This window comes from Tiliqua scincoides, chromosome 1 (assembly GCF_035046505.1).
Source record: "Tiliqua scincoides isolate rTilSci1 chromosome 1, rTilSci1.hap2, whole genome shotgun sequence".
NCBI lineage: Eukaryota > Metazoa > Chordata > Lepidosauria > Squamata > Scincidae > Tiliqua > Tiliqua scincoides.
In genome coordinates, this window is record NC_089821.1 from 261,326,263 (window position 1) to 261,341,389 (window position 15,127).

Consider the following 15,127-nt stretch of genomic DNA (forward strand, 5'->3'; position numbering starts at 1 on the left):
GTGGAGCACAGTTCCAGTTGCCTTCGGAGGTTTTAAAGGGGTCGAAACTGCAGATTTCAGAACGGATCCCTCGCTGATACTGATCCCCACCTGTACTTTTAATGTGTGTGTGAATGTGTGAACCTTGCAGTTGGCAAAGTCTGGATCAGTGATTTTCAGCCTTTTTCATCTCATAGCACACTGACAAGGTGCAAAAATTGTCAAAGCACATCATCAGTTTGACAACTGACAAAGCATACCATGCTGCTTGTGGGGAGCACACTTCCCCAGTGGCCCTACTGATAAATGATTCTTCTCTCAAACTCCTTTGGCACACTTGCAGATTATTCATGGCACACTGGTTGAAGATCACTGGTCTGGATAGAAAACCATGGCAGGCGGATGAAGTGTTAAAGCTGCCCCCTGCCCCACTGTAGTCCGAATTCTGTTTACCAAAACGAAGGTGAAGCTGCTGGGTCAACCCATGCATTAGAAGCAACTTGCAGTTTGATAAGATTTCTTTAATTGGGCAACAGCCCTAGTTACATATTGTTGCAGATCCACCCTTTCTTTAAAGAAACAAACAAATCCATAGCTATTTTCAGAGATCTCTTAAGTCTAAGACACTATCAGAATGTTTGACATGACAAAAAGTGTTATTATTTCAGTGTTACGGGTTATTCTTAACAAGCGCATTACAGATGTAAGTGACATCATCAGAAGAAACCAAAAGGCAGGAGTGTTTAGAGCCCAAACAGTTGAGAGCTGGTAAGACATTTCTTATATTTCTTTTATGTTGTTTTTGAGTGAAATTTACCAGTTGTAAAGTCAATGGAAAGTGGTATGAGGAATAAAGAGCTTTATTTATTTATAAAGAGCTTTACTTGGAATTGGTCTTGTCAAGCAACAATTCCATAGCAGTAGCGGTAGTTGCACATAGGGTTCTCTGTTCATTTATATCTTGATTTAAAAAATATGTTCAGAAAAGCATAACTATGTAAACACATGCTTTGTTTTGTTTAGTATAGTTTATTCTGTGTAAGGCAGATTAACATTAGTGTTAGATATATGCAAAAATATTATTTTAAACTCACTTTTTAATATTGGCCATTACCAAACTGCTTTTTTCTGTTGTCTGCTGATGGAAATCAATGGGAACTACTTCAAGCTATATGAAGTATTCACATGAATCCTAACGTCTGTTTTTCACAGAACTTACTCAGTGCTTCACCGAAGACTAGGCGAAGCATCCTGAGTTTCTCTTCTTTTGGAGTAAGCAACTGTGGATGCTTTTCTATGTGCTTTCCTCCTTTCCTTTGGTCACTGGAAACTATCACAGCTCAAATCAAAATGCTGGTTGGAATGTCCTCATACCATAATGAGGACATTCCACCCATTTGGAACATATGCATCTATCATAGTGTGAACTGGGCCATTGAGCTATCTAGTCTTGTATTACCTGCCACCTGGCCAGCAGTGACTTTTCAATAGCCATAGTCAGGGTTCTGTCTTAGCATTGCTACCCAATACCACTTTGATTGGTAATGGTAAGGATTGAATATGGGACTTCATGCATACAGTTTATATACCCTCCTACAGAACTATCAGTAGATTAACCTTGGGCAGCAACTTCCTTGACCTGATCCAAGAAGGTATCAAGAAGCAACAATGGCATGACAACAACCTTGAACACTTCTGGTACAGCATAATAGCTACGTGACTGAGGTGCAAATTAGGGCTTCACTAGTTTGAATCTTACCTCTGCCATGAACTCACTGATGGCCTTAGGCGAGACACTCTCTTTTCAACCTCACTTACAATGAGGGGATGATAAAACTTCCCTTGTTGGACTGTTGTAAGGACAGATATCCATTTGATGTCCTTTGTGCTCTCAGAAAACATTGTGCAAATATTAGGTATAGAATTAGCAAGATAAATCAGGCAGCTCAATACTAACTCTTTGAGAGGCAATGCAGTGGCACCAATATTGCACCAGCAGAGGAGTTTTGGGCTCTGGAGGCTTCCTCAGGCAAAGGGAACCTTTTATCTATTTATGTATTTATTTTCAGATTTTTATATCACCCTTCCTCCAGCGAGCTCAGGAGGGTGTACAGGGTTCCTTCTTTTTGTCCTCAGAAAAACCCTGTGAAGTAGGTGAGGTTGAGAGATAGTGACTAGCCCAAAGTCGCTCAAGAAACTTCATGACTGAGAGGGGATTTGAACCTTGATCTCCCACATCTAAGTTCAGCACTGCAACCACTACACCAACATATATTCCCTTCCCCTGGGGTAAGCCCCTGCCAGCCCACTGGGCCTATTTTTAATTGTGGCAGTGATATTGCTGGCACAAGTCCACATGTTCCTGGGTCACAGAATCAAAGCCAGGAAGGGGGTTAGGCTTTAGCACAGGGGTACCCAAAGATTTTGGCAGGAGGGCCACATCATCTCTCTGACACTGTATCGGGGGCTGGAAAAAAAAATTAATTTACATTTCAAATTTAAATAAATTTACATAAATGCATATATTAGAGACAGAAAATGAATGAATGAATTCAAGCTAGTCCATAAACACTTTCTAATACAGAGGGGAGGAAATCTTGAAGCCAGTTCATAAACTCATTCACACACACGGGGGGGGGGGGGAATCTTCCAGCCAGTTTATAAACTCATTCACACACACATTCAAAGGGGTGGGGGATCTTCCAGCCAGTTCATAATCATATTCACACACACAAACGGGGGGGAGATCTTCCAGACTTTCACACACACACACCCGCCCGCTCACTTGCCCCCTCGCCCTCCCTCCCTCCCTCCCTCAGGTGGCATGTGCTCCTGCCTGGCCACCCGCCCGCCCGCCTTCTCAGCTGCCTGCCCAACTGCCTGTCCACCCAACTGCCCTCCCTCCCTCGTTCACGAGGGCGGCATGTGCTGCTCCCTGGCCACTACCTGCCCTCTCGCCCACCCACTCACTTGGCTCTCCGGTTTCCCAGCCTTCCCTCTCTGGCTCCATGATCATCCTGCCCGTGGGCCAGGCAGGGAAAGACAGGCCCGGTATGCACTCAGGGCCTTTTATAGTGGGAAGTAACGCAAGACCTGCCAGTCTTGCGTTACCTTCCCACTGTGAAAGGTCCTGTGCACCCCCTGGGCTCGTCTTTCCTTCTCAGCAGTAGCAAGGGAAAGCCAGATGTGGAGCTTATGTGTCGGGCCAGCGCAGGCTGGGGTGAGGGCTGAGTGCCCGTTGGAGATGGGGGACCCCCTGGGGGCTGGATGGGGATCCCCCGTGGGTTGAATGAGGATCACCTGCGGGCCACAAGTGGCCCACGGGTTGGGGTTTGAGCAGCCCTGCTTTAGCAGATGCTACTGTTGCCAAATCCACCTCTTTCTGGTCACGAGCTACCCTCCTCCCTGCCCCATCACTGCCCCTTTGTGCACATCCCCACCTCCCTCTCTCTCCTGTCCAGGGACCACTGTCAGGCAAGTGCTGCAGTTCATGACTTGTGGTGGTGTCCCAACTTCTCCTGACAGGAGGTCATGTTTGTGACCACTGTAAAGTGCCTAACACAGCATTAGATAAGCATAGGAATGGGGTCATGAGTCTCATTATATTAGCTCAATTTAGCACTTTCCCTAAACAAAGGAAACATTTGGAAGCGTTGCCCAGAGCTGTTGGGAAATTGCTCAGTGTTTGTCAAGGAAGGAACATGTTTACATGTCATGAATTTCCAACTTTCTTATATCCCGATCCTGAGTTGCCTGGAGCACAGGGCTGCCATGGTATCCTGTGCTCCCTAGGCAGCTGCCTCCACCTCCTTGGGAGAAGGGGACTTTCATTCCCTTCCCCCAAGTAAGGGAAGTAGCCCCACAATGGGACTACTCAATTTTGTTGCGGCTCTTGAACCGCTGTGGAATCAAAGAGTCCTTTGTCAGGCCATGCAGCCTGACACAGGGCTCAGGATCCTGTGGAGTTGAGCTCTGCCGGTTCTGCTTGCCCTACCCCACTCCCTCTCCCCACCACACCTTCTCCCTACCTCTCTCCTCTCCATCACTTGACAGTCCGGGTGACCGTCAGGTGGTGGAACACAGGCCCAGTACTGGAGCTGGCCCAGCGCGAGATCTTGCTGGTTTAGCTCCAGTGATGGGCGTGCAGTAATGACTTGCAAATGTGCTTTATGTTTGTGACAGTGTGCGCTGGTGGTAAGCCGCCACACAAGACTCAGGATCGGGCCCGCAGTTATGTGAAACCTAACAGTGCCCCATCTCTTGGCTCTGACTCTGACAGCTTTCTAGGCTATGTGGTTTCACACAATCATTTGACATTCTTCTCTGTCGGCAAATGGCTGAGCGCTGTGAGGATTTAAGCTCCAAACCACCTCTTCTTGTCTGGAGTATTGAAGTCCAACTGCAGACTGTTCTAAAGTGTGAAAACTAAATGGAGTAGACAGAAGACAGTGATGCACAGACATTACAAAAAGTGCATTATTACCCAACACTTTTTCCATGGAGCTCAGGGCTGCGAGTATTGCTCTTTCACCCCATGTTATTACCACTGAGAGAGAGAGAGAGAGAGAGAGAGAGAGAGAGAGAGAGAGAGAGTGACCATCCCATGATCACCTGGTAAACTTCAGGCTGAAGTGGAGACTCCTGGATAGCCTTATTCCTCGTCCAGGAACACTGCCCCATACTCTTAGAAGTCTTTAAAAACCCACACACACACACAAACAAAAGTTGTGTAATTAATACTTCTCTTTTAAGCAGAAGAGTGTAAAAATTGACAAACATATTGTAAAATTCTTACCTCTGATCTATAATCAGCATCTAGAAAATATTCCTTTGGTTAAATCATTGGTTACATGCTAAAGACATGGGGCTCAATTGATTCTTCATTCTGCTTGTCACACACGATATGGTAGTCTATTATTTCAGGTTCCAAAAGTCCTAAGTGAGTACCTTTTTCAACAACCTGAGTATCTCAGCTTTCAGCTCATTGTGAGGATGCGCCTTTGTGTTTCATGTGTTATATATTCTGTAGGTTTCCAAATTAACTGGTACGGTGTGCAGGACTTCATTTCTTGTCAAGCTTTCCAACCTGGTCTTTTAGATATCAATCAAAAGCACATTTTCAGCAATGTCCTCATTTACATTTCTCTAATGTTTAAGGTCATTTGTGATCATTTGAGTGTATTTCAGCATATGGAATCAGTGATAATAGATTTCAGCTTCATGCTGTGAAGAAAGATTGTGTTTTTACAAGACATAATGTTGTTTACTGGGTGTTAATAATCACTAATTAATAAACATATCTAGACTTTTGAAATGTTGCACTTTCTGAGATAAAAATGTCAAGTGTTTAACTTACTGAGTGCAACAGTGTTTTCTGCCTTCTCTGCATAAAATAATTTAATTACAGAAAGAAGTGCAACACTGCCCCATTATTTGGACATTCTGGTCATGCCCCCTTTTACTACCTATAGATCCCTATTTAAGGGCCCAATCCTATCCAGTTTTTTCAGTGCCAGTGCAGCCATGCCAATGGGGTATGCACTGCATCCTGTAGTGGGGAGGCAGTCACAGTGACCTCCTCAAGAAATAGGAACACTTGTTCCCTTACCTCGGGGCTGTGTTGCGGTTGCACCAGTGCTGGAAAGTTGGATAGGATTGGGCCATAAGTATGCACATTGTTATATCAGTTGACCAACATCTTTCTTTTACCAATTTTATTAGTTTTTTGTCAATTGCTGTGTAATGCCTCTATCTGAAACTTATTTGCTTGCAAGTAATCTCTGCTAAAACTAAAGACCCATTTTTAAGCAACTGGCTTTAGGGTGAACTACCCATCTGTTTTTTCTGAAGCTCCATGATAAAATTTGTTCTATCATTTAAAAGTTCCAATAAAACTAGGCTGTGGGACCCATTTATATTCATTTTCATTTCTTCCAAAACAAATCTGCATGTCTAATGGTTAATAGATGCGCAGTGGAGGTCATGATGGATTTTCTGAGCAGCCCTTGCAGTATGCCAAGTAATGTATGTTGAAATTTTTCTTTTAGAGTCACAAACCTCATAGTGAAACTTTCAGATTAAGCAAGGATGGTGGAGTCCAAAGGCTATGCAATCCTCTTTCCACCCACTTCTTGTAAAGCTTCCACACCACAGTGCTATAACTACTGATAGTATATTACAGGAATGGGGACTTGTGGCTCGTGGACTTGACTTCAGTCACCAAAACATGTTTTTTTTGTGACTCGTGGCAACTTGAACCACACATACCAAAAACTCAGGCACTGACTCAGGGATTTATTTTACCCTAAAAATGAAAAGACTCAAATTGATTCAAGTCAAGACTCACTTTTTTTGCGGCTTCTGCAACTTGACTTATTTCTTAAAAAGACTTGGACTCAAGTCAAAATGACTCAAACAAGGCTCTGACTGGTGGGTGACTCAAGGTGGGGTGGAGACTCAGAATTTGACCCCAGACTCAGCGCTGTGACTCCAGCACATATCTGGTATATTAGTATTACTACCAGTACTACTGACTTACAGCCCAATCCTATTCACACTTTCTTGGCAGTAAGTTCCATTGACTCTAATGGGACTTACTTCTGAGTAGACATGCATAGGATTGGGCTGATAGAGCCCAATCCTGAGTTCCTGGAGCGTGCGGCTGTAGCAGCACCGAAAACAGCTGCCGCTGCATCCTGCACGCCTTGGGCAGCTGCGGGCGGCACCTCAGGAGAAGGGGACATTCGTCCCCTTCCCCCGGGTAAGGGAAGTAGCCCCGCAAATAGCCCCTAAAGGTCGGTGGTGAGGTAAAAGCATTTGTGTTGGTTGGTGAGCTCCACATGAAGGCTCAAGATCCATGGGAGCAGAGCTCCACCAGTCCTGCCTACCTCCCCCCTGCTCCCTCCCCCCGGCACGACTCCCCTCTGCCCTCTCCCTGCCTCCCGCCTCACTGTCACACCTTCTCCCCACCCTCTCCCTGCTGTCTGCCTGCCTTCCCCCTCCCCAGAACGCCTCCTCCCCCCACACCTCCGCTTACCTTACTGCGACTCTGCGGTCCTTGCGACCACCAAGCAGCAGAGCTCAGGCGCCTGCCCGGTGCTAACCCAGCGCCAGGAGGTGCTGGGCTACCACCAGTGCTCGCCCAGCAGTAAGCCTCGCAAACGTGCCTTATGGCACAGTGCATGCCAGTGGTGAGCCGGCACACCAAGCCCAGGATTGGGCTCTTAACCTGTGTTAGCCCTATGAGCCCCTGTTGCCCTCCTAAAGTCTCCTAAAGCTGCAGTATGATCATCCCAAAAATCTGTGCAGATTGACTGCAATGAACCACTGTGATACTTGGGAAGAGATCACAGTTCATCCAGCCCTCCAGCAGGGACACTTTTTTCTCAAAATCAGCAAAAGTTAGCGTGTACTCCCAGCAGATGCTGCACTCATGTGCAAATTTGCAGTGGAAGTTAAAACAATCTCAGGGCACAGTCCTAACCAGGTCTACTCAGAAGTAAGTCCTGTTTTGTTCAATTGGGCTTACTCTCAGGAAAGTGTGGTTAGGATTGCCGCCTTAGTTAAATTACCAGCAAACACACCCGCCCCACTGCCACCCTTCCCCGTTCCGTTCCATCCCTCTCCACCTTCCCTCACTCTCTCCCATCCTCCCCCTGCCCTTTCCCCACCTCTTTACCAGACTTATCTGGTCCAGCTGGTGTCCTCTCCGCCAGCACCCCAGCTCTTTGTGCTATTGCAAAGCACTTTACAGTGCTTTTGTAATAGCATGCACTGATAGAACACTTGTCCCACTGGCACTACTATTTAATAAGATTGGATTGTTAGTCTTTTAAGGTGCCACAAGACTCTTTGTTTTGCTGCAGTGGACTAACAGAGTTACCCCTTGGTAAATACATTAGAGGCACTGTGTCAACAATAGCCAGTTCCCAACTTCAGAGTTACTATTTAGATCATTCATGTGTGTTTCTGTTGGCATATTCTGTTGGCAGTGCCAGACTGCCTTTACTGAGTTTTTGTGTCTATAATTGGAAGAGGTGTTACATGTGCCAAAATTAGGAATTCTCTTATGTGGGATTCCATTGTGTCCCCTAACTTTTGTTTTCTATAGGTAATCTAATTTTTATTACCAGTTCAGGGCCCAATCCTATCGAACTTTCCAGCACCGATGCAGCTGGGCCCAAGGGGGCAAACTTGGGGGGATTTCAGTGGGGGGAGGGAAATCATGGAGGCCTCGCCAGTATGAGGGAATATTTGATCCCTTACCTTGGAGCTGCATTGCAGCTACATCAGCACTAGAAAGTTGGGTAGGATTGGGCTGTCAAACCCCTAAGCTAGAAATGGCTAAAGTTCTAAATGTCAGTGAGTATAGGCCATTGATTGTGCCTGATTCATGAAAATGTAGCGAAAGGAAGTAGTGTTTACAGCTGCACAGCAAGTGTTTTCTCTTCTTTTCCCAAAGGCCCTTATTGCAACCTTTTCAAAGGATGAGCTAAGTTTCACAACTCTATTGGAAATTTGTCATCACTGTGGGCTTTGCAGCAGCAAAATGACCCATGATGACTTGAATATCATCCATGGGAACTGGCAGCTAAGGAACACAATAATCTGAGATTGAACAGTTTTCTGCTAGCCCTGGGTGTAATTCACATGCTGATATCAAGGTCAGAAGCAGCAGCAAACTGCATGAGTACAAAGCACAAAACTGTACATGATAAGTCATTCAACTAAACCAATTATTTTGGGGATAGTTATATTACTATGGGTTTTTTTATATTTTTTTTGCAGCTTTTCTGAGAGATAAAGCAATTTACCCAAAATTAACAATAACACACATATAAAACAAGATTTATAAACACCAAAATAATATTGTATCACCAATAAACAATTAAAGGTAGGAAGGGATTTTTAGCTTCGTCCAAAGGGCAGACTTTCTTCAAATGAGGAGGCTAGTTAGAAAGAAGCTGAAAGCTGAAAGGGAAAGTAAAAAAGATTTCAATCTCTGCAGAGTGCATGGAGGCTGTTCTAAACAACGGTAATGGAGGCCCAGTGGAAGTGTATACCGCAAAGGAAGAAGGGCCCCCCCCAGGAGGGGGCCCACATGGCTAACAAGCAAAGTTAGAGAGGCTGTAAAGAGAAAGGAAGCTTCCTTCCATAAATGGAAGCCTGGCCCTAATGAGGAGAATAAAAAAGGAAGATAAACTGTGGCAAAAGAAATGTAAGAAGATGATACAGGAGACCAAAAAGACTTTGAGGAAGAATTATTAAGGAACTGAAGAATGAAGTTGCTGATCTCTTGACTAAAACATGCAACTTATCCCTTAAAATGGTCATGGTACCAGAGGATTGGATAATAGCAAATGCCACACCGATCTTTAAAAAGGGAAGAAGAGGGAACCTGGGAAACTATAGGTCAGTCAGCCTAACATCTGTTCCAAGTAAGATGGTGGAATGCCTCATCAAAGATAAAATCTTAAAATACATAAACAAACAAGCCTTGCTGAGGGAGAATCAACAGGCTTCTGTAAGGGTAAGTCTTGCTTCACAAACCTTTTACAATTATTTAAAAAGATTTATTTTCAGATAAATAGATAAATAAATAGATAAGATAAATAGAAAAGATTTAGAATTATTTGAAAAAAACAGGTAAGTGGATGCGAGAGAACCTGTGGATTTTATATATCTGGATTTTCAGGAGGCGTCTGACATGGTCCCTCACCAAAGGCTGCTGAGAAAACTCCACAGTCAGGGAATAAGAGGGAAGGTCCTCTCAAGAATTAGGAATTGATTGATGACCAGGAAGTAGAGAGTGGGTGTCAATGGACAATTTTCCCAGAGGTGTAAAGCGGTGTGCCCCAAGGATCTGTCCTGGGACCTTGTGGTCTGCTGGTGTACCCTATGGATAAGATTGGGCCATAAGCCCTTGTGGAGAAGTAGGGTGCCTTATTCATGGCAAATACATTGAGCCCTTGATTCAACAGATCTCAATTCAACAGACTTCAGATATAATGGGCAGTTTACTATGCTGCAGAGGTCTGTTACAGAGCGGCCTCAGTAGCACCAAGGGAGCTCTGTAAAGTAGTTAAGGGTCTGAAGGGGCTCAGGCTTACTACCTGCTAGGACTCCTTTAATGCTAGCAGCACCAGTGTCCTTTCCACTCTCAAGAGGGTGGACTAGGAATGGAAATGTCTCTCTATTCCTCAGGCTGCTCTAAAAATAGAGAGTTCCTCAGGGCATGAGTTGCAGTGAGTTCCACTTTCTGAGGAACTCCCGATTCGTAGAGCAACTTGCTTCAGGACAGAAAAAGAGAGTAGCAGTACCAGTACCAAGGGAATCCTGGAATGTAGGTAAACCTGCCCCTCAAGTCCCTTCCCACATTTACCTATCTTAGCAAGCTCTACTGGTACAGCTGCTCCTCTCTCCATCAGGACACTCTGGGAATGGTGACATTCCTCCATTCCTAGAATGTCCCAATAGAGAGCAGAGCTGAAGTGCTGAGAAAGCTTTCTAAGGTAGGGGCTTAATAGACTAATAGGGGAAAGAATTATCCAGATTTAATGGACTGAGCATTAATGAATGTGCTTTCCTCCTATTAGACTGCAATCCTAAACACACTTACCTTGAAGTGGTTCTGTGAGACATACTTCTGAGTAAGCATGCATAAGATTGTACTGTTAGTACATGAAGGGTGCAATCCAAAAGCACCTTTGGGTCAACGCAAGTCCCTTATGGCTTTGAGAGTAAGCCTCCAAGAAGCACTGGACTGCGGAGGCTGACGCAAGCCTCCGCACCGGCTTTCTCCTCATGAGTTTTCTGCCTCATGAGTTTTCTACCTCAAGGAAGAAAGGTAGGTGAGGGGAGGCAGGGAGGAGGTGGGAGGGAGGCATTCCTGGGTGGGAGGAGGGTGGGCGGTGGTTGGCCCTGGGGATGGGCGGGCGGGGAATGGGAGGCAGGTCTGGGATTCGGCAGTTATGCTGGATCCCAACCCCCATTCCTGGGGAGAATGGAGCAACTTCAAGTTGCTCCACTTTCCTTGGACTTGTACCACCTCAAGAGGTGGCACAAGTGCAAGGAGACCCATAAGTGCCAGCGGTCCTTACCCAGGGTTAAGGGGAAAAGTTTCCCCTTGCCTCTGGCTGAGCTGCTTATGGCCACTCTCCTGCACTGGAAACAGCACAAGCCTCTTGGTTTGCCTGTTCCAGTGTAGGGTAGGATTGCACCCAACATCAAGGTTTGACTGTAATGCATCTATCACTGCAACAATGTCCAAAGTGGTGACTGTTGGTAGATATCAGTTAATAGTTCCTTTTACTCCTGTAGTAGCTAGCAGGCACATGAACCCGTCCATCTCATTCGAACTTACTTCCAGTTCAGAGTCTGGAAGGTCATCACTTGAATAGACTGATATAGGCCATAAAGAGTTTTGTCTGTCTTTCAGTGACCCTGCCAACTTTTAATCAATGTGTGGTTTCAGAAAATTTCCCACCAGCTTCATTCATAAGGAAAGAATGTGTATTCAGAAGTTGTGAGACGAGATGAGGAACTATTGCCTACCTTGATATTATACCTGTCTTCGCGTTTGTATAGAATGACCTGCCTTGTGAAAGTACTTGTGTGCCCTGCTCTTTTTCTAATGTTTTATTCATTTTTATGTCATTTCAAATACTTATGATCCAAGAATGTTTCAATCCTATGTTTAAACAGTGTAAAATATATAATAGAAAATAACGCAATAATAGAATTTTACCTTACATGACTTAACATTCTTACACGTAAACATTCTCAAGAAGCAGTAGCATCTTTCTGTAAATAGCCTTGCATCCTGTGATGTTTTTCCCTGTTTATGATGCTGCATGTTTTATCTTAGCATTGCACAAAGACTACGTACAGTGAACTTTGAACAGTAGTGGGTTCTGACTCCTTTTAAAGATAGTCCTTGAAATGGTGAACATATACGTTACATTTTTCCTAGAATCAGAAATGAAAATTATGTCTTGGTTCAATGTAGTGTCAATCAATATGTTGATATGATGATCACTACAATCCAGGAGTGGAGACCTTTAATCTAGATAAAATAGAGATACTGTTGCTTAGGAATTCTGTTGATCTGGACAGAGTTATACAACCTGCTCTGGATGGAGTTGCACTCCCCCTGAAGATAAAAGCATGTAGTTTGGGGATTATCCTGGATCCAGTTTTCCCCTGGATGCCCAGGTAGCAGCAGTTGCTCAGAGTGCCTTTTATCAGATTCATGGCACAGTTCAATTCAGGGCTAGCACCAGTGCAGTGACTGTTGCGCTGGCACATGGTGTTGCAAACATGCTGTAAAGCGTGCGCCATCCCACTGCACCATCCCACTGGTGCTGAATCTGAATCTGTGGCTGCATATTCTGGTAGGTACAGCACTGAGCAGTGCAGGGGGAGGGTGGAATGGAGGCGGGTAGGTATGTTTCTGGGTGGGGTAGGGGGAACATGGGGAGGATCAGACACAGGAGGGGGCAGGATTGGCAAAGGAGGCCTCTGCCATGCCCTAATCCCCTTCAAAAGAACATAAAAAGAGCCCTGCTGGATCAGCGAAAGGCCCATCTAGTCCAGCTTCCTGTATCTCACAGTGGCCCACCAAATGCCTCAGGGAGCACACAAGACAAGAGACCTGCATCCTAGTGCCCTCCCTTGTATCTGGCATTCTGAGGTGGTCTACTTCTAAAATCAGGAGGTTGCATATGCCCATCATGGCTTGTAACCCGTGATGGACCTTTCCTCCAGAAATTTGTCCAATCCCTTTTTAAAGGCATTTAGACGAGATGCCATCACCACATCCTGTGGCAAGGAGTTCCACAGATCAACCACACACTGAGTAAATAAATATTTTCTTTTGTCTGTCCTAACACTCCCAACACTCAATTTTAGCAGATGTCCCCTGGTTCTTTTGTAGTGGGAAGAGATGCTTTTGTAGAGCATCTCTCTATCCACTCTATCCATCCCCTGCATAATTTTGTATGTCTCAATCATGTCTCCCCTCAGGCGCCTTTTTTCTAGATTGAAGAGACCCATAAGGGAGATGCCCCAGTCCAGTAATAATAATAATAATACTGCAGGTGTTTATATACTGCCTTTCTTGGTCGTCAGATTTCTCCTCCGACTTTAATCCAAGGCGGTTTACGTAGGCAGGCTGTTCTAAACCCCCATAGGGATTTTTACAATTGAATAGTTCTAATCTTTTGTAGAACTCCTCATTCCAGCTGGATTCTTTCCCGATCTGGCCTCTCTTTGGCCACTTCACCTCCCGCGCTCCACTTGACAGCAATTCCTCTCTGCCACTGAGGGTCAGCTCATCAGTATATCAGCGTGTTGCCAGTTCTCAGATACTTTTGGTTGTTTCAAACTGGCAGCCTCAGATCTTCAGGCATACAAGGCGGCAGCTCTACCAACTGAGCCAGACCTCCTGCCCTTTGGTTCACTTTTTCCATTTCCACTATGTGTGCTGCTTAATGACAGGGATGCAGACGAATATTAGCCGTTTTATTCTCAATACCTTTTCTAATGATCTCAAGAATAGAATTAGCCTTATTCACGGCCGCCACACATTGGGTTGACACTCTTATCGAGCTGTCCACCAGTACCCCAGGACCGGTGCTTTTCAACCTCTTCATAAATGACCTGGAGACAGGGGTGAGCAGCGAGGTGGCTAAGTTTGCAGACAACACCAAACTTTTCTGAGTGGTGAAGACCAGAAGCGATTCTGAGGAGCTCCAGAAACATCTCTCCAAACTGGCAGAACCTCGTCTGAACCTTGCAGAAACTCATCTGCAAACTTCGCCACCTCGCTGCTCAACCCTGTCTCCACGTCATTTATGAAGAGGTTGAAGAGCAGCGGTCCCAGGACAGATCCTTGGGGCACACCGCTTTACACCTCTGGGAAAATTGTCCATTGACACCCACTCTCTACTTCCTGGTCATCAATCAATTCCTAATTCTTGAGAGGACCTTCCCTCTTATTCCCTGACTGTGGAGTTTTCTCAGCAGCCTTTGGTGAGGGACCATGTCAGACGCCTCCTGAAAATCCAGATATATAAAATCCACAGGTTCTCTCGCATCCACTTACCTGTTTTTTTCAAATAATTCTAAATCTTTTCTATTTATCTTATCTATTTATTTATCTATTTATCTGAAAATAAATCTTTTTAAATAATTGTAAAAGGTTTGTGAAGCAAGACTTACCCTTACAGAAGCCTGTTGATTCTCCCTCAGCAAGGCTTGTTTGTTTATGTATTTTAAGATTTTATCTTTGATGAGGCATTCCACCATCTTACTTGGAACAGATGTTAGGCTGACTGACCTATAGTTTCCCAGGTTCCCTCTTCTTCCCTTTTTAAAGATCGGTGTGGCATTTGCTATTATCCAATCCTCTGGTACCATGACCATTTTAAGGGATAAGTTGCATGTTTTAGTCAAGAGATCAGCAACTTCATTCTTCAGTTCCTTAATAATTCTTCCTCAAAGTCTTTTTGGTCTCCTGTATCATCTTCTTACATTTCTTTTGCCACAGTTTATCTTCCTTTTTTATTCTCCTCATTAGGGCCAGGCTTCCATTTATGGAAGGAAGCTTCCTTTCTCTTTACAGCCTCTCTAACTTTGCTTGTTAGCCATGTGGGCCCCCTCCTGGGGGGGCCCTTCTTCCTTTGCGGTATACACTTCCACTGGGCCTCCATTACCGTTGTTTAGAACAGCCTCCATGCACTCTGCAGAGATTGAAATCTTTTTTACCTTCCCTTTCAGCTTTCAGCTTCTTTCTAACTAGCCTCCTCATTTGAAGAAAGTCTGCCCTTTGGAACTCAAGGGTTTTTGTGTCAGATTTGCCTGGTACTCTTCCCCCGACATGCATGGCAAAATGGATTGCAGCATGTTCACCATTCCCCAATGGCTCAGTAACATTTACATCTCTGACCAGGTCCTGAGTACCACACAATATTAAATCCATAGTCACCTGTCCTCTGGTGGGCTCCATGACTAGCTGCTCTAAGGCGCAGTCATTTAGCATGTCAAGAAGTCCAGTCTCTCTTTCATGACCAGAGCATGAATTGACCCAGTTGATATGAGGATAATTGAAGCCCCCCATGATTACAACCCCATCTCTCCTTGATTACAA

The 15,127-nt window shown here is 44.9% G+C and overlaps 1 protein-coding gene across 4 annotated transcripts in view; it reads left to right on the top strand.

Annotated features, from left to right (window-relative positions):
• The window catches only part of CAMKMT (calmodulin-lysine N-methyltransferase), a 360,603-nt gene that overhangs the window by 303,868 nt on the left and 41,608 nt on the right, over nucleotides 1–15,127 (top strand). For all 4 annotated transcript variants that reach the window (XM_066611803.1, XM_066611802.1, XM_066611805.1 and 1 more), the window contains exon 7: nucleotides 681–747. In XM_066611803.1, coding sequence (XP_066467900.1) covers nucleotides 681–747 — 67 coding nt within the window. The remainder of the gene's footprint in view (nucleotides 1–680; nucleotides 748–15,127) is intronic.